The sequence below is a fragment of the Halichoerus grypus genome, chromosome 7 (genome assembly GCF_964656455.1).
Source record: "Halichoerus grypus chromosome 7, mHalGry1.hap1.1, whole genome shotgun sequence".
NCBI classification, from domain to species: domain Eukaryota; kingdom Metazoa; phylum Chordata; class Mammalia; order Carnivora; family Phocidae; genus Halichoerus; species Halichoerus grypus.
The window spans coordinates 53842866-53861801 of record NC_135718.1 but is presented as its reverse complement, the minus strand read 5'-3'; the positions used below and the strand labels follow the sequence as shown (position 1 = coordinate 53861801).

Below are 18936 nucleotides of genomic sequence, written 5' to 3'. Positions count from 1 at the left end.
CCTCATTCTGCAAACTCCGGTATGCACCTGCAGCTGGCCTGGCACCCCACCCTGCCCCCCCTTCTCACAATCTTTTCTGCCTAATGTCATCCAGCTCCAGGCACTGCTTGGTTCCACCTGCCCTAGATGCTTGGATCATCAGCCTTGACTCATATCTGACTTAGGTTCAGGACGTCACAGTTTGTAAAGCCTTTTCAGATCCCTTACCTCGTTGAACCTCCAAACAGCCCTGTGAACAGGACAGTTATTCTCATCCACAGTAAGGAAACTGAGGCTCAGAGAGGCCCACAAGCCCACAAGCATGAATCCAGTCCCTGACTTCATGGCGAGTCCCCAGCTAGCTTCTTTTTACATAGGGCTTTGTCCTTCTCCCAGGGACCTATCTTCCCCATTGGATGGTGGGCACCTGAGGACATTACCCATGTCCCCGACCTGTGCTTGGCACCTAGAGGCTCGGTAGTGTAGTAGGTGGTCTCTGGGGCCCCCGCTCCGTAAGCAGGCCCTTCTCTGCACCTGTCTTTCCCACGTCCCACTGCTGGGTCAGTACAGAGGTGCTGGAGGAGGGGGTGAGGGCCTGCAAAATGATAGACAGCACGAACACACCCCTCCCACTTCCATCTCCTTGGGCATCTGATCACTGTCCTCTTTGTTTTCTTAAGCGTCTCCCCTCCTCCTTCCCCCTCGCACTCCCACTCTGGGACAAGGCCTTTCAGATCATCAAATATCACAGGCTCCTTATTCGAGGACTGAGATGGCTTTATCGGAGCCCATAAATCTCTCAGAGCCCTGACGCCCTCTTGAGTGCCAAGCCTTGGGTGAGTTATGTGGGCCGGGCCCAGCCGCGGACACAACAGGCAGCCCTCTGGGGAACATAGCCAAGCGCCCCAGCACACCTTGGCACCCGCCCTCGGCCGGAGGAGGGGCCTCAGGTGAGGGTAGGAATGGGTGTTCTGGGCCCACCTGCCACAGGCCCTGGAGGCAACCAGGTTCAGGACAAGCAAGCAGGTGGATTCCTGGGAGATCCACAGCCCTCTGCTCTCCTTCTCCTCACCTTGCTCATCATCATTGGCCAGTCTCCAGACCCACACAGGAGAGACAACGGCAGCTGTGAGGGACATTTGAGACCCAAATGACCCCAGTTCTAATCCCAGCATGGTCGCTAAGTTACCATGAGTCCTTGAAGGGGGCACTTCCCTGACTGAGCCTTGATCTCCTAATCTAATCATTGGGGTAGATGTGCCGGCCTCACAGGGCATTCTGAGAATCCAGTGAGCTCACACATAGCCCTTGGGGGCTGCCCGGCGTGTGCCCTAAGCTTTACAGGCTCTGGAGTCCATCAGCCTGGCCCGGAGCACTGGCTGCACCACTTACCAGTAGTGTGACTTCGAGCAAATCACTTAGTCTTCCTGTGCCTTGGTTTTCTCACCTGTTAAATGGGAATGACACTAATAATGAGATTGATGAAGATGATGACGCCCTGCCCATGGAAGCTTAATGGATAGATACATTCAAAGTGCTTAGAACCTGGCCTGACACATGGACATCACCAACAGACCTTCCTGCCTCCAGGGACTTCCCGTAGGATAGAAGTCCAAACTTTACCTGGCATTCAAGGCTCCCACCTTCTGGCATCAGCCGCTCCTAACACCGCTGCTCCTCCAGCTGGCTCCCCCCTTCTGTTCTTGCTAGATGCCCAACAGGAAGGCCTTCTCCCCTCCATGCTTACCCAAATATGCTCTCTAAGGCCCAGCGGAAGGAGCCCCTCCCGCACCAGCCCCCCAGGAGCTGCCCTCATTGGGGTCAGGCACATTTGGGGCACAGGTCCCGTTTTCTCATCTAGACTGGACGCACCTGGGAGCAGAGATTTCATCTTGCACTGCTCAGGCTTTCTGGAGCCTTGCAAACTCCTCTGTGAGCAAATTCCTTTCCTCAGGGATGCAGCGGAGGCCAAGGGCCAAGGCAGGAGAGGCCCCTGCCCTTGGGGAGATTAACATCAGCAGGAGTGTCAGAACACTCCTAAGGGAGGTAGAGGAAGCTTTGCTCCTTGAAGCAGGTCCATTCACAAGTCAGCCCACATCTGGCACCAAGTTAGACCACACAGACGCACATCATCAAACCTGGGGAGTTTTTTGCGTGTGCTTAAATATACAGAAGGTAAAATTCACCATTTTATTTTTTTTAAGATTTTATTTATTTGTCAGAGAGAGAGCACACGAGCACAAGCAGGGGGAGGGGCAGAGGCAGAGGGAGAAGCAGGCTCCCCACTGAGCAGGGAGCCCAATGCGGGGCTCGATCCCAGGACCCTGGGATCAGGGCCTGAGCCGAAGGCAGATGCTTAACCAACTGAGCCACCCAGGCGCTCCTAAAATTCACCATTTTAAAGTGTACAATGCAGTGGCATTAAGAACGTTCACAGTGTTGTACAACCATCATCTCTGTCTAGAAGCTTGGGGATTATTCTTTAAAAGAACTTGCATTTACTTTTTTTTTTTTAACACCTGTAATTCAAATGGTTCAAAAGGAAAAAGTTGAAATGATTCTAGAACAGTGGTTCTCAGCCAGGAGTGATTTTGCCACACACGTGCCCACTTCCCCTGCCTTCCTGGGGACATTCGGAAATGTCTTCAGACATGGATAGATACATGTGAAGTGCTTAGAACCTGGCCTGACACATGGACATCACCAACAGGCCTGTTGTCCCGCAGGGCCGAGAGCAGCCCCCACAACAACAGATTTCCAACCCCGTGTCACCACTACTGAGACGGAGGAACCCTGCTCTAGTATCCCCACTTAAAGTTAATCTTGGTGAACATCTTGTAAGCATTTCATTCCTCTCTCTAAGCATATATTCTTAAACAATAGGAAGCATCTGATGGAACTATGCTACTTGGTGACTCCTTTTAAAGCAACAAACACGTCTTAAACATCCATCGTTCCAAGTCACAAACTTCTCTTCTGCAACATTATTTATAGCCACTGGCCGAATCTCGTATATTAACTTATTTAACTAATCCCTGTTGTTGGACACTTAGGGTGTTCCTAATTTTCTTTATTAAGCAACGGCCATGGTAGCAGCTGCCCCTGTGGGCACGTGGGGTTGAAGAGAAAAGGTTTTTCAGGAAATGGGGGAGATTCTGATCCCGGCTATAACCCCTGGTGCTGTTTTGCGGATCCGCATTAAAGTGTCTTCAGAGCACCGGATGGAGGCCACCTGCCTGGGGCCCCCCGTGGTGCAGCGAGCCAGGCGCTGCTGTGAGCCAGAGGGCCGTTTTGTGACCCTCGGCAACCCTACCATAATCAGTTTGACTATCCTTGGCTACTCGGGTTAATGTGTCACACTTTGGAGCCAGTTATTAGCAAATTAATCAGAGTCCAGTCTGTGGTCTTATTAGGAGAGGTCATCGTTTGTTGGTTTAAGGGAGCTTGATGAAAACTGCCATTCTGTGAAACGTCTGCAAGGCAAGCAGACTGCCATTCACACCTACCTGAGGGGACTCGAGGATTGTCTTTCCCCAATGGGACGGCAGTAACCGTAATTAACCGAGATGCACTCAGCTCGGGCAGACGTACCGATGCGGGGGCATCAGGAGCAGACGATCGCCCCGGTTGGAATGGCTAATTGGCTGATCCCTCCTCAGAGCCCTGGAGCATTATGGTCTCTGTGATGCGTGACAAGTCACGCCAGTAGCATGCAGTCCTGCCTTTGACACGAACCTCAGACTGCCCCCCCAACCGCATCCCTGCATCAGTCCATCCGTTCATTCACACATTTGTTGAGCACCTGCGTGCATCAGCTGGTCATTTGGGGAAACTGATCCTTACTGTCCCGCAGCTTATGTTGCAGTGAGGGGAGACAGATAATAAGCAAACACATAAATGGATGAAAAGAGAGGTTCAGAAAGCAGAAGTGCTTTGAAGGAAAAAAAACAAGCTAACGGAGTGGAGAGCGAGGGGCGTGCGGGGCCAGTGGGGGGTTATGGAGGGCTCCTCAGTGGCGGTGATGCTGGAGCTGAGGCCTGAATGCAGATGAGGCACCCCGCGGAGATCTGCAGGGAGAGGGTTCTAGGGGCTTCTGGAGAAGCTTTGGAGAGGGGGTAGGCCTGATCACCCACCCTCCCCGGCCTCCTCGAGGGTCCTTCGGAGGGGCAGCAAGCTCTCAGCCTGTGTCCCCTCCCTTGGTTGAGAGCCGAGGTAACCCACACCCGCCGGTTGCCATATGTTGATCCCAGAGCTGTTGAATGCAGCCCAGCTCAGGGGCCACCCAGGACACCAGCCCCTTTTGTCAGCAGGCAGCTAAGTAACAATTTTTAATTCATAAGACATCTTGCCCAAAGCCCGTGTCCCAGACTGACTCCCAGTTTTCATCATGCAACAATACTGTCAGACGGGATGGGGTGGGCCCGCAGGCCAGCCTGCCCCATGGACCCCGGGGGCCAAAGCTGCACCCATACAGCTGGCTGTCTCCTGGGCTAGGGCTGGCACGGGAGGAAGGAAAATCCAGGGCCCATGGGTGGGGGGTGGGCCTGAACTCTTTAGCTTCATGAGAGCTGAGTTTAACTCCGTATTGCACCCCTCACAACCTGGATGACTAAGGGCCAGTGATTTTTAACTGCTCTGCGCCTCAGGCTCCTTATCTGTAAAATGGGTATGATAGTATCTGTCTCCTAGGGTTGGGGTGTGAAAATTGAAAAAGATAGGCATGCAAAATGCCGCACAGTGCCAGACACGATCATGTTGGTCGTAGGGAGACCCACTCACAGCTCTTTCTGGATGAGCTGCACCACAGCCGGGGACGGCCCGGTTTGATCCTTCCGTTCAGGAGGCAGGCCTAGCAGGGGAAGAAGGGACAGGAACCAAACTGTGCACCTACTGTGCGCCAGGCACTACCATAGATGCTCTACTGACATGATCACGCCTGGTCCTCACCCGGCCTGGTGAGGTGGGAGCTGTTATCTGCACGTTACAGATGAGGACTTTGGCTCCAAGGAATTAGCAGTCTGCGGGAGGTCTCACAGCTGGTAAGTGGCACATCCTGTTGCTGGCACCTAGGTCTCTGTTCATCCTGCCAGTTTATGCACAGTAGACAGTCTTCACCTGGGTGTTGATCGAACAGGCTCCAGACAGAGACCCCAGGAGAGAAGGGGATGCAAATCCCAGTTCGGCTCTCTTCCCTGGGCAGGGCCCCTGACCCTGGGCCTGAGGAGGGCAGGGTGAGCAAGTCAGAGGCCAGGTGAGGGTCAGCGTCCCCCAGGTCACCTCCCTGCAGCCCCCGTCCTCCATTCAGGGACTGACATTGGAGTGGCTGGGTGTTTGAGCCCAGAAGCCCACACAGATCATGAGCTCCTCATAAGCACGGCCTTTTTCTTCTTTTCTGCCCTCGCCAGCCCCAGGGCAGGGCCAGCCTGGAGCATGCCCCCACCCAGTGTGTGCTCGGTGACCCTTCCTAATCACTGCTCAGGTGTCCTTCTGAGTGCCCCGGGGGACAGAACTGTGAGACCCTGGCCCTTCTCCTCCAGGCCACCCTGGATCTTGCTGGGAGAACCAGGGATGCCCCCACCGTGCAGCCCAGCCTGGGGCTCAGAGGAGTGCAAGATGCCACGGCCCCCAGGACTGTCTTCCTGAGGCCTGTGACACTGGAGGTGGATCTTAAGAACAGGAAGGAACAGGGTGGAAGCCGTTGGTTTTCCTTTAACTTGGAGGGCAGCAGGCCGGGTTGCTGTTAGCCCCGCAGAGCAGACAAAGCAATTGAACGTCATGCCTCTGTTCCCACGTGTACCATCAGCCACTCGCTAACTGCTTTCCTCCCAGACCTGGCTCTCTGTGGGTCAAGATGCTGCCGGGCGAGATAACAAGGGGGCATGATGTGTGAGTGATGGGATTTGGCAGGAGCTAGGAGGAGGGGCGCCTCGGGATGGGGGGAGGCTGTCAGCCCCGGAGGAACAAGGAGGTGGGAAGGCGAGCTCCCATGGCCCAAAGAGAGAGCTGCGCCTCCTGTCCGCCAAGGCTGACCTTCTCCCCCCTCCGCACTCCCTCCATGCACTTCCTCTCCCACTTCCTCCCCTCTGCCTTTGACCAGCTGTAAAACTCTGAAGCCCTTTGCTTGACTCTGCTGCGCCCTCTAGCCGCCACTCCGCCTCTCTCCTTGTGTGTGACTCCCCACAGGTCTGCACCTGCTCACTGTCCCCACATCTGTGCCCCACCTGCCCACAGGGTCTCACAGTCTGACCTCTGGGGGCACCTGAAGATCCAACCACTGGCCTCTGCCGGACCTTCCTTCTCCTGAGCCTCTCTCTCGATGCTGCTTGACCCACTGACCACTCTTTCTCGGAACTTCCTCTTCTCCTGCCTCAGGGCACCTGGGACTCTACAGAGTCCCCCTGCGTCTCAGACTACTGCCTATCTCCCTGTGTTCTGCTCATCCTCCCTGGAGCCACAGGTCTGCCCTGCAGTAGCCTTGCCGGCACCCTGTGTGTCAACACCTGGGTTGCTAAGAGCTCCTGCCCACAGCCCTGCCTTCCCACTAGTCCCCACCGTGGGCACTCCTCACCACCACCTGGAGGACATCGCCACATAGACATTCTGCTGCTACCTCGATCTACCGTGGAGGAATTGATCTAGAACTTCCCAGAAAGTACCATGTTTTTACCTAGGACTCCCTCCTGAGCAAAAAGCAACTTTGTTACCACTCCATTCTATGTAGGAGGATGATGTCTTGTGTCTTCACATCTGCTTGTCCCTTAGCATGGGGCCAAGTGCAGAGTGGGTGCAAAGGTGTGCAGGGCCAATGCCCGTGGGGCAAGAAAGAGAGATGTAAGCCAGCCCACTTGGTAGCCACATGACCTTGGACAAGTTATTTGACGTCTCCGAACCTGCTTCGTCACATGGCTATGTTCTTACTAAGTTATTGTGAGGAGTAAGTAATATGGCTGCACAAACGGCTTCAGTCAGTCCCTGGCACATGGAACTTCTCGATGAGTACTAGCTACTGTTCTTCCTAAATAAGGGAAAGAAGGCTGGGATGCCCCCTTGGCAGCCTTTCATGCTTTCGCAGACTCGATTCACATCCCCCCGGCCTTTCCTTTGGGAATCTGAAGAGGTCTGGGTGCCTAGGGCTCCTAGAAGGGATGGCTGCCCCCAAGAGAACCAGCAGGGCCATAGGGACCCGCTTCTTCTCTTTTGTGAATGCTTTAAGTCAGCAGTTCCCAGGGCCCTTAGGGCACCGAGGTGCAGTCCCACTCCACCCCAGAACCCCTCCCCTACCAGGTATATCCACACGCACCCAGGACAGCACCTGTCGACCCAGGGGAAGCAGCTGTCCTTCTGCTCAGCAGTGGGGGCTGAACAGGTGAAAGGCGTCCCGGGTAAGCCTCCCCTGGCCCCCCAGTCCCCACGGGACTTGGATAAAGAATGTCTGGGAGACCAGAGGGCTGACAGCATGGTATCAGCTTCCAGGGTAGCAGAAAAACTTGTTTGTGTGGCTGCCAAGCCCACAGCCCCCTGGGAAGGGAGGATGGTAGGAGGGGAGCTAAGGGAGAAGAGCAAGGAAATTGTGACCCATCCCCGAGGCCAGAGCCCTGGTGAGATGCCCTGTGGGCCTTGGCCTTGGCCTCGGGGCTGCCAACTTGTACACATGGGCTTTTGGTTGTGAGGCCCTCCTGGCAAGAGGACAGGGTTGGCTCAGTCACAGGCTTGGGTGGGGGTGGGCGTGGAGCCGGTGGTCCACAGCGGTATCATCTCAGTCCAGCACAGGTAGCCGACCTGTGTGGAGAACTTCTATGTGTCAGGTGCTGTATTCACTCCTTCCATCCTCACCACAACACTCTGCGGTGAGGACTATTGTTACCCCCAATTTACAGATTAGAAAACTGAGGTCATCCAGATATGTTACATAACTCGACCAAGCTCAGCCAGCCAGCAACAGGCAGAGCTATCTGAACCCATACAGTCGCCCTCCCGCGGGCATAATCTTAACCACCTCACTATGCCACGTTGCTTTCCTTCAGGGAGCCTACTTATGTGTTCAGTAGCGTGATTATATTGTTAATGTCGATCTTCACTGTAAAACTGAAAACATGAACCTGGCCTGCTTTTCTCTACTGATTCTCTAGCATCTTGCACACAGTAGGTGCTCAATACGAACTCAAATGAATGAGTGATGTAATCAGTCCATCAGTCTTTGAAAGAGTCCTACTCTTGGCCCTCTCTGCTTGGGGCTCAGGGCTCACCTCCTGCCCACTCACCTCCTGCCCATGCCTGAACCAGCATCCCCGGAGTCCTGCTGTTGCCATGGTGACAGACCATCAGAGCCAGTGGCTCACTCAGGTGATCCTGTCGGCTCCCTGGGTGTAACCCTTTCTGGCTGTTGGTCCTGGGAGTTGGTGATTCATACTTGGCAGGAGGCTGAGAAGTGAACTCCACACAGATAGATATGGGAAAAAGGGGTGTGTGTGTGTGTGTGTGTGTGTGTGTGTGTGTGTGTGTGTTGGAGGAGGGTCCCTGAATTTGAATGTGTACCAGTTGGAGGGTATTTGCCTGCACGTTTGTTGGAGAAAAATGCCTGGGTCGGGGGAAGTGATATTTTATGTGCGGGAGACAGACTTCAGGTTGGGGATGGGCAGTAGGGTCATCATTGGGGCAGAGGTCCTGAGTGGGGAGGTCCAGCTGAGTGTGCCATGGTTGATAACCCCATGTTTCAAGCCAAAACCCAAAGCACATCATTCAATAAGGGGCTTCTGGTTTGTGAATGATGTATAGGAAAAATCTTACAAAGATAAAAATTGAATCACATTTAGTTAAACATTTGGTAGTTTCCTTTATTGGGAAGAATAAATTTATATGGAAATTCAGAACGATGGGATGCTAGCCCTGGGGGCTGGGGAGGTGGGGCCCACACTGGTGGGGGCGGTTAATGGGTGGCAGGAGGCTCGGCGGTATTGCCTCAGGGCAGCCCTTCAGCTCAGCATTTAGGGACCCAGCCCCCAAAGGGCCCTGTCATGTCCATGCTTCACCCCACCTCAGCCCTGATCACCCTGTGATGTGAACACCTGGTTGAGGGCTGCATCCCCTGCTAGAATGTGTCTCTGGCACATCATAGGAGCTCAGTAATTGTTGAACAGATTAGCTAAGGACACACAGATGAAAGCCTCCATCCTCCTGCTTCCCCAGCAGCGGAATTCCTGGCTAAACAAAAAGACACCCCGTTACCTTCATGCATGTCTATGCTTCCTTGCAGCCCTGTCCTCCCCACTACACCCACTCAGCAGGAAGGTGTCCAGGTCTCTCTCTGGCCATGGGAGGAAGCTCCGGGCATGGGTGAGGCTGGAGTGATGTCCACTCCCTGGCCAGGACCCACGTCAGAGTCCCCAAAGCCCACAGTCTGAGAGTGACGGGAGACCTGAACGGGCTCTGCAGGCACCAGCTGTCTCTCCCCTGCGTCAGCCAGCCCCTGTAGTGGCCCGGGAGGACAGGGGAGGACAGCCTCCAGCTACCAACCGGGTAGAGGCAGATGCCTTGCCAGCCAGCAGAGGGTTAGCCGAGAACAGCCCGTCCCAAAGTCTAAAGTTAGAAGACGAAATTGTGTCCACTCTGTGCTTTCCCTTGTTGATCCAAGAGATGATACGAGCCCCTAACTGTGCACAGATCCCTTTAGAGCCGGGGCGTGGGGCTTGGGGGGAGATACAGAGCTTCCACCTGTGTGTGTCGAAGGCCGGGGTATTGATTAGTTCCTGCCTGTGGAATCAGTGTCCATCCATCCCCTTCCCCAGCCCTGCCCATCGGCCAGGGCCCAGCAGTACTTAGTACTTACTTTGTGCCAGGAACTGTTCTGGGTGTGTGCGTGTGCATGTCCGCATGTGTGTATATATGTCTATATATTTCATACTCATTTAATTTTCATGACCTTATGAGGTAGATCCATTATCCCCATTTTACAGATGGGGAGACCAAGCCAGAGGGGTTAGGTGAGTTGCCCAAGGTCACACAGCTGCTACATGGTGGTGTAGGGATTTAACGCCACCTCCTCTGTGATGCTCTCCTTCCTTGAGCCTCCCCATGTGTGAACAGTCTCTCCCTGATGTGAACTCAGAGATGCTGGTTCTCACGCATGTCGAAGCCCCCTTACCAGGCTTCCTGATAGAGCGACATCCGCATCCCCCACAGCACCACGCACAGGGCCCCGGAGATGGCTGACTCTGCGAATGAATGGCAGCGTGTGAGTATGTGAATGAGCCAACAAACTGGTTAATGAGGAAGAGAGAAGAGTGGAATTGGGATTTGCCCAGGTGAATTCACAGCCTGGCGGGAAGGGTACAAGGACAAGGGTGGGGGCCCAGGTGGGCCGGGAGCAGCGATCCTTCAGGAACCTGCTTGCCACTGGTTGCTCAGCACTGGCCAGGGTCCTTGAGGGACAGTCATGAAGGGCCCCCCAGCTTCAGGCTGGCCAGGAAGAGCCCGTGAACACACAGGGAGCAATGGGAGAGCAAACAGTACAGTGGCTACTGCCTGTGAGCATGGAGGGTCAGCCCGAGAAGTCGGGCCGCCTTCCTGGAGGAGGTGGAGGAGCAAGAGGAAGACTGGCACTCGGTGGGAGATGGGAGGGGAGGACCAGAGAGGAAGGTGTACACAGCCAGAAGAGGAGGCAGGAATGGACGTGGTGATTTGGGGAAGCTGGGGAAGCTGCTATGGGGACATGGGATGCCTGTAGGGGGAAGCATAAAGTGAAGTTGGTAGGGGAGACAGGGGTGGGCACAGAAGCTTCCATCTGAGCTGGTGTCGCTTGTGTATGATTTTTGCCAGTACTTTAAATATGTACTTCAAGTTCTAATAGGTACTTAAAATAAATGCTCATTCTTAAGATCGAATTAGGTCTTTAACTTAAAAGGAACTTTTATACTAAATAGAAAATTAGAATAGGATAGAATGGAATAGAATAGAAAATGACCATAAAAATAAGCACGAAGGAAACCAAACTAGGTTTCTGCTTTAGTCCATTCGGGTTGCTATAACAGAACACCAGGGACTGTGTGGCTTATAAACAACAGAAATTTATTTCTTAAAATTCTGGAGGCTGGGAAATTCAATATCAAGAGTGTCAGCATGGTCAGGTAAGGGCCGTCTTCCTGGTTCATAGACAGTGATCCCTCACTGTGTCTTCACATGGTCAAAGGGGCATGGGATCCCTTGGGGCCTCTTTTATAAGAGACTAATTCCATCCGTGAAGGCTCCACCTTCGTGACCGAGGCACCTCCTGAAGGTCCCACTTACTAATACCATTGTGTGGCTTTGGATGTCACCATATGAATTCTGGGGAGAAGCAAGCATTCAGACCATAGCAGTTATTGAGTCCTAGCTGAGTACCACTCCCTCTGGAAGCCTCCGAGCCTGAAGCCTGCTCTCTCTCTGTTACAAAGGAAAACAAGCACGTGTTGGAGGGGTGCTGTAGGCATACTAGCGCCAAACCAAGACTTTCTCCTTGACTCATTCCAAGAGACGGAGCAAAGGAGGAGCAGAACATCCTCTGCTCTGTGAATCAGTGCTGTCTGCTGCATGGGCTGCGTCTTCCAGAACATTTCCCATTACTCCTTGGGCCAGCATCCATATTAAATTACTGATTCGTCCTTAACACACAGAGAGGAGCCCTGACCGCAGCCCGTGCCCACCTGGCCTGGGCCGCAGGCATACCTGGAATGGTACTCTCTTGCAGGGAATACCAACAGCATCTTCGCCCTGGACTATATCAGCGGAGCGCTGACCTTGAACGGCCTACTGGATCGGGAGAACCCGCTGTACAGCCACGGCTTCATCCTGACCGTGAAGGTGAGAGCCAGGTGGTGGGCAGCTGCGTCCCGTGGGGAGGGCTGCCCACACTGTGGTACCAGCCTCCAGCAGTGCCCCCCTGTGGAAGCCCCCGGCCTCTTGCCCTGCATGGTTCCGGGGCTCGTGCGCGGGACCCCGTGAGGAAGGGACCACACTTACCAGGGCGTAGGCCGAGTCAGGGCCCGGTGCTGGGTACCTCACAGACATTATCAACAATACATAGGGTTAGGACTTTTATCCCCATCTGAGGAATGAGGGGGCACATAGGAGGTGCTCATCCGAGGTCCTTAATGCTACCTATGATTCCAAGTTCTCTGTTGCAGCCAGCTCAGTTCTTATACTGACCCCGTTCCTGGGGTTTGTCCCGTTTCTAATTCTGACAGCTCCCCTGGGGCTCGTCCCTGGTTAGGAAGCAGTAGCCCAGTGGGGAGAGGGGAAACCCTGGGGTCCTTACCTTGGAGGTGTGCGGAGCCACAACCCTCTGGCCCTCTATCCCCTGCCGCTGATGGCCGGCTTCAGTTAAAATCTCTGATTTGCAGAGCCATCATTCCCTGCGAAACCCATTTAGGGTATGGACTCTGCCTGGGCCACAGGGGTCCTTCTCAGCCTGTCCCATCGACTGAGGCGGGGGAGGGCACAAGGCCTGAGGAGAAAGGCTTGGGGAGGGAGGTCCTTGCATCCTGAGGAGAATGGAGCAGCCCATCCTGGCCCTTGATTGGTCTCCTTGACCTTGGGAAGGCTGCAACAACAACAGGTTGATTAGCCCTCCCTGGTCATCTGGCTCCTCCGTCACCACCCAGTGTGCTCACTTGGGCCAGGTAGGGGCAAGGGGAGAGGGGCTAACACACTGCCTCTTCCCTACCCTGCATCAAGCCACCAAGCCAGGAGCCCCTCTCTGCCTCCCCTCCTCTGTTTGCTTCTTATGGAGGCATGTAGTTCCAGTTGGAGAGAACTGTGGCCTGGCCCCAGCGCCACCCCCACCATCCTGGGAAGAAGATTCTATCGTTAGCATCCCCATTTTACCTTTGAGGAAACTGAGGCTCAGAGAGGTTAAGTAACTTGCATAAGGACACACAGTCAGAGTAGGTGTCAAACTTAGGCAGTAGGATTCCAGAACCAAGGGGACGAGGTGGCGTGGTGTTGATAAGACAGATAAGATGATAAGACAGATCTGCGGGACCCCGAGCTCAGTTCTTCCACCTTTATATAAAATGTGAGGGTGAGTTCCCAAACTTGGCTGTGAATCCAAATCTCCTGGGGAACTGGTAAAAGATAGCTAGTCCTGGGCCTCCTGCCCAGAGATTTGGGTTCAGAAAGAGACCTGGGAATGGGTATTTGGGGGCCAGCGGGCTCTGGTGCAGAGACAGGGCACCCAAGGATTTGGCACTCAGGATTTTTCCCTGAGTCTGACACAGACCCTCATGGTACCTAGCACAGTGTTTGGGCCATAGCAGATGCCAAATTCAGTCTTGATTACCTGCTAGCATAAAAATTCTTGACCTCAGTTTTATTATCTGCCAAATTGAATAATCTCCCTTTGCCCCTTGATGAGCCCCCAGATCTGTCTTATCATCACCATGCCACCTCGTCCCCTTGGTTCTGGAATCCTACTGTCTAAGTTTGACACCTACTCTGACTGTGTGTCCTTATGCAAGTTACTTAACCTCTCTGAGCCTCAGTTTCCTCAGAAGTAAAATGGGGATGCTAATGATAGAATCTTCTTCCCGGGATGGTGGTGAGGGGATGGGATCATTCACATAAAGCACAGGACCTACCATTGAGAAAGCCTTGGTAAATGATCATATTGTGATTATGGCTGCCTTCATCTCTGGGGTGTTTGTCCTCTCCCTGCAGGGCACAGAACTGAATGATGACCGCACTCCATCCGATGCCACAGTCACCACGACCTTCAACATCCTGGTTATTGACATCAACGACAATGCCCCAGAGTTCAACAGCTCTGAATACAGTGTGGCCATCACCGAGCTCGCACAGGTGGGCTTCGCCCTACCCCTCTTCATCCAGGTGGTGGACAAGGACGAGGTGAGTTCCGGGGACGCATGGCCTGTCCAGACCCCCGCCCTTCCTGAGCCGTCCAACCCTGGGAAAGATGCGAGGTATCTCTGGGCTTCCAAGTCCCCATCTATAAAATAGAAACAAACATTCCTGCCCTTCCTCCCCTGCAAAAATCAGCAGTCTCTAATCCTCAGCCTACCCCCCACCCCCGCAAAAACTCTTGGAGCACACACTTCTGGTGTGTAGTTCTTCATTTAGTGATTTATTTAGGAAGATATGCTCATCCTGTTGATCTAGTATGTACATTATAAAACATATACCAAAAAATAGATATTTTATTTATTTTTTTTAAAGATTTTATTTATTTTTTGATATAGAGAGAGACACAGCGAGAGAGGGAACACAAGCAAGGGGAGTGGGAGTGGGAGAGGGAGAAGCAGGCTTCCCGCTGAGCAGGGAGCCTGATGCGGGGCTCGACCCCAGGACCCTGGGATCATGACCCAAGCTGAAGGCAGACGCTTAATGACTGAGCCACCCAGGTGCCCCCAAAAAATAGATATTTTAAAAGTTGGGGGCTGTTGTATAAATACGACCTTGGAAAAAAAAGTCTTATTTCTGCTTTTGGTGTAGTAATGACTCCTCCTTTTCCATGTGAGCAGCATAAGTGCTTTCAAGGGGATCCCAGGCCACAAGGAGACTCCGGGGGTCTGGGAAGCCTGCAGCCCCCTGCAGGGCCTGCCTGGCTGAGGCCAGTCTTAAGAGGAAGGGACATGTGCCGTGAGTGAGGGAGAGCTCCAGAAGGACAGGAGGGAGGAGGCTCTGGGATGGGGCCCTTGCCCCACCAGGCCTGGATGGGACAGGCTTCCATGCTGATGGGGAGACCCTCTCAGCCTTCCTCCTCCCCGCCCCTCCCGTGTCCCGTCTCTCCCCTGCCTGTCAGCAGCCACAATCCTTAATAGCACTTCTATTTATTACCGCTGCTCCTGGCCCACTCTGCTCAGGAATTCCATTAGGTTTTCCAGCCTGTGGGGCTTCTCTGCAATTACGCCTCGCAATGCGGGACTCCCACACTGGCCTTGCTCCAGGCCTGGCTTCCCGCTACCTCCTGCCCCTCTCTACTCTGGTTGCTCAACAAACCACCAACACACCTGCCCAGGAGCCCCTCCTCCCATGATTCAACCGTCTCCTGTCAGCTTTTCTTAGCTGCACACCGTCCACGTCCACCCCAGCCAACCCTTGCCCCGACCAAGGACGCAGGTCTGCAAGGGCAGGTCGGTCCCACTGTGTGTGTGTGCGCATGCGCCCATGCGTCAGCCACGTGCCCCCACCTCCTGCTAAGTCATCCCATCCCTATCTGAGATAACTAAAGTATGTACTGAGCACCTACTGTTTACAAGGAGCTATATTGGGTCCCTTGGGGGGTGTAGCCCATGGGACCAAGTGTGTTCACACAAGGGTAGTAGGTACTTTTTAAAACATATGCAAAAATGTAGAAGGTTTAAAAGGTGGAGATAAACAGGTATCAAAACAAGCTCCAACATTTTCTCATGCCCCAGTGCGTCATCTTTTATCCCCCTGGAGCACAGCACCCCCTTTAGACACTGCTGTGGGAGTGAGAGCCTCGGGAGAAAGTACCCTGTCTGGATTCAGGCTATGACGAATGTCCAAGAGAACAGAGACGCTGGTCCCCGCGTGCGGGCCAGTGACAACGGGCAGAGAGGGCTCCAGAGCTCGGCCGAGGTTGGGGGAAGAAGGGGCCAGAGGACCAGCCAAAGCTCTACGGTGAAAGGGGGACCAGGGCTGAGTCTTGGGACACAAATCAGATGGTGAAAAGCAACCAGGAGGGCTGGCGGGTTGGGCAGTGGCCCACAGAGAGGCCCAGAGAGAGGAAGCTGCGAGTAGGAGGAGGGAGCAGGCCGTACTGTGTGACGGATGCAAGGTTTGCATAGCGGGCTGGTGCGAGGCTGAGCTGGGACACAGGCCTTGAGCCTTGAATGCCAAACCGAGGAATTGGGGCTCGATTTTGGAGGCAACCTAGAGGGGAGGCAGCTTGTAGCCCAAGCTCTGGAATCAGCCGGGCCCTGTGTTCAATCCAGCCTTGCAATTCTTGCTATCTCTGCGACCTTCGATGAGCCGTGGACCCTTTCTAAGCGTCACTTTGCTCATCTGTGTGAAAATGTATCCATTTCTATTGCAGTCACAAATTAACCCTGAAACAGAGGTTTATTTCTCGCTCAGAGATTTTTTTTATTTTTTTATTTTTTAAAGATTTTATTTATTTATTTTGACACAGAGAGAGAAAGCACAAGTAGGCAGAGAGGCAGGCAGAGAGAGAGGGAGAAGCAGGCTCTCCACTGAGCAGGGAGCCAGACATGGGGCTCGATCCCAGGACCCAGGGATCATGACCTGTCGCTCAGAGATTTATTACTACTCATCCAGCGCAGGTGGGCAGGGAGACCCCACTCTGTAGTCACTCAGGTACAGGCTCCGGAGTCACATTGGTCCCTGCAGGAGGGAGGGGGCAGCTAGGCGGGCAGGCACCAGCTCTTCTGTGCTTCATCCTGAGCTGCCCGGAACTGCCCAGAACTAGGGACATGGCCCCACCTCACTGCCAGAAGGCTGGGGAATATGAGGAAGAGCTACATATTGGGCTTGCCAACAAGGGATAGAGAAGGAGATCAGGCCTTTAGTCTGTAGGACTTAGCACAGTACCTGCCACACACCCAGACGTTAACCAGATGGTCCAGGGAGCATCCCCACCAGCAGGGCCAGAACCCCAGGGCCTTCTCACCACCACTGGTTGGGGGATTTCAGGGCCACCCTGACCCCTTGGGGTTTAGCTCAGTCCTGCTTTGCTGGAAGGCCTGTCCGCAGCGTCTGCAGGGAGGCTGAGGGGTGTCTGGGTCCAGCCTACCTCTGGTGGTGGCTCCCCACCCAGGGAAAGGTGTCAGCGTGCCTGTGGAGGACCGGGTGCCCGGTGCTACCGGGGACCATTGCACTGCTTGCCCCAGGGAGTTGGCCGGTCTGACAGTAAAGGGCTGGCTCCTCCCTAGAGGGCCCTGCTTCTCCAGGGCTCAGTGGGGTACAAAGAGAACTACTGATGAAAAAAGGCAGCCCAGAAGCCCAGACTCCCCACCCTGAGGCCCTCTGGGTCACAGTGCAGCCTCCCCGCAGAGCTGCACCCAAACCATCCCAGACGTGGTCCTGGGCCAATTCCTAAATAAGACGGAGGAATAAATTGCTTTTTAAATTGCCCTGGTGTTTTTTTGTTGTTGTTGGTTTTTTTTTAATGTCTCCCATCTCTTCTCTCCAGAATTTTGGAGGGATCCAGATCTGGATGAGGTAAATGATCCCAAGGCCCAGTCTTGGGTGCTAAGGGTCAGGCCCCAGGTTCCCAGAGTGGAGTAGTTCAGCCACGTTGCCAACGTCCAGACTCTGAAAAATCAGGGAACCTCAAAGAGAAATCAGGCATCTTTTGTAAAAGGAGATTTTAAAAATTAGTTGTTTCTTCCAGTTCTCTTTCTGAGGGGAGGCTAGGTGTTGGGATTCGTGTCTGGGGTGAAGGTGGCTGGATTTGCTAGGCGTGGTGGAAAAATGTGTTCATCGAGCAAACTAGGAGGAGGGAAAGGAGCATGAGGAGAGGTGAAATCTTTTTGTCATAGAGTCTAGAGAACATGTGATTCTCCCTTGCACTCACCATTATTGTGGTTTTGCAGATGTTAGTGTGATGATCTCAATCATACCTGTCTCACCGATTAAAATGAAGAATTCACAGGCAGGGGCAGGCCTGCTTTTGCTCGCCAGTGTAACCCAGAGCCTCACACTCTGCCTGGCATTTGGGAGGCACTGCAGAAATGTGTGCTGGTTGAATTAAAGCACGATTTAATGATAAAAGTAGCCATGAGGTGGCTCAGAGCTTTGTCCAAACTCAATCCTCAGTCAGTACCCCTGGGCTAAAGCTCAGTTCCCCCTGAGTTTGTGTAAGAAGGTGACCTCAAAAGTCCACAGTGGGGCAGCAGAGGGTGCTGATGGCAAACAGAAAGGGAAGGAGGAAGCAGTTTAACCTTTCAGTTAGCACTTTGTGGCAGTCATTCCCAAGAAGGATGCTAATCTAATTCACAAAGACTAGACAATGCTGGCATCCCCTCCAGATGGAAGATTCTGCCCAGTTTCTTGCTGAATCTCAGCCTCTGCAGGAAAATTCAAGACAACAATGGTACTTGAAAGAAGCCTTTTCTATCTCCCGAGGACTCCATCCTCATTGTCAAGTCCTGCTGAGTAATTTCTTCTCCTTTGCCCAGCTACAGAAAACTCACAGAAGCCGGAGAAGGAAGGGTTGAATAGGATAGGATAGGATGGGCTGAAACCAAGAGCCCATTTGTACTGCATGACAGTTGAGATGCAAATAGATGGTTGTAATGCAAATCACAAAAAAAATCTCAAGGCAAAGGCCCCAGGAGTCAGCCTTGGTGTGGAGCTCAATTCCGAGTTTCAAATTAAAGGCTGTGGCAGCCTCATTCCCCTGCTCCTGGCTGCTGGGCGTTCTCTTGTCTCTTCCTCGGTGTTTTGGAAAGCCACAAGAAATAAGCAGCACACTCGCCCACTTAGATTCCTTACCCACGCCCTTGGCCGCAGCATGTTCTTTGTGTGTTTTCTCCAGTTCGGTCAGCTTTTCCTCTCCTGATCAAGCCTGCAGCCCTCCCCACCCAGTCCTGCCCACAGCTGAACTAGCCTGTCATGTTTTCCCATCTGCATGGGCATTATTAGGATGGTTGGAAGTTTCTGTTCAGTTGTCCTAAAAGCCACTCTCCTCCTTCGAGTAGATTCTCTGTGCTCTGCATCCTGCCTCTGCTGCTGCAGCAAGTGTAGATCATCCACGCTCTGGCTGCTTTACAAATGCCAGCAAAGGGCCTTGTTTTTAAATACTGTTTGGCATTGTGCGCGACCCCTCCCAGCGGACTCCGAGAGCTGAACGTTGGCAGTACCCCTCACCCGCCCTGTACCTTTCTTCTCAGGAGCTGGGAGCCTTTGATCCACTCCATTTCAGTGTCATTTCTGACCCACAGCTTCCCAGAACCTATTTCCTGCTGTCCTTGAGAATAGTTT

The 18936-nt window shown here is 53.5% G+C and overlaps 1 protein-coding gene across 1 annotated transcript in view; it reads left to right on the top strand.

The window, feature by feature from the left end:
* The window catches only part of CDH23 (cadherin related 23), a 405959-nt gene that overhangs the window by 210401 nt on the left and 176622 nt on the right, over nt 1–18936 (top strand). The window contains exons 10-11 of the mRNA XM_078077622.1: nt 11702–11814; nt 13669–13857. Of these exons, the coding sequence (XP_077933748.1) occupies nt 11702–11814; nt 13669–13857 (302 nt within the window). The remainder of the gene's footprint in view (nt 1–11701; nt 11815–13668; nt 13858–18936) is intronic.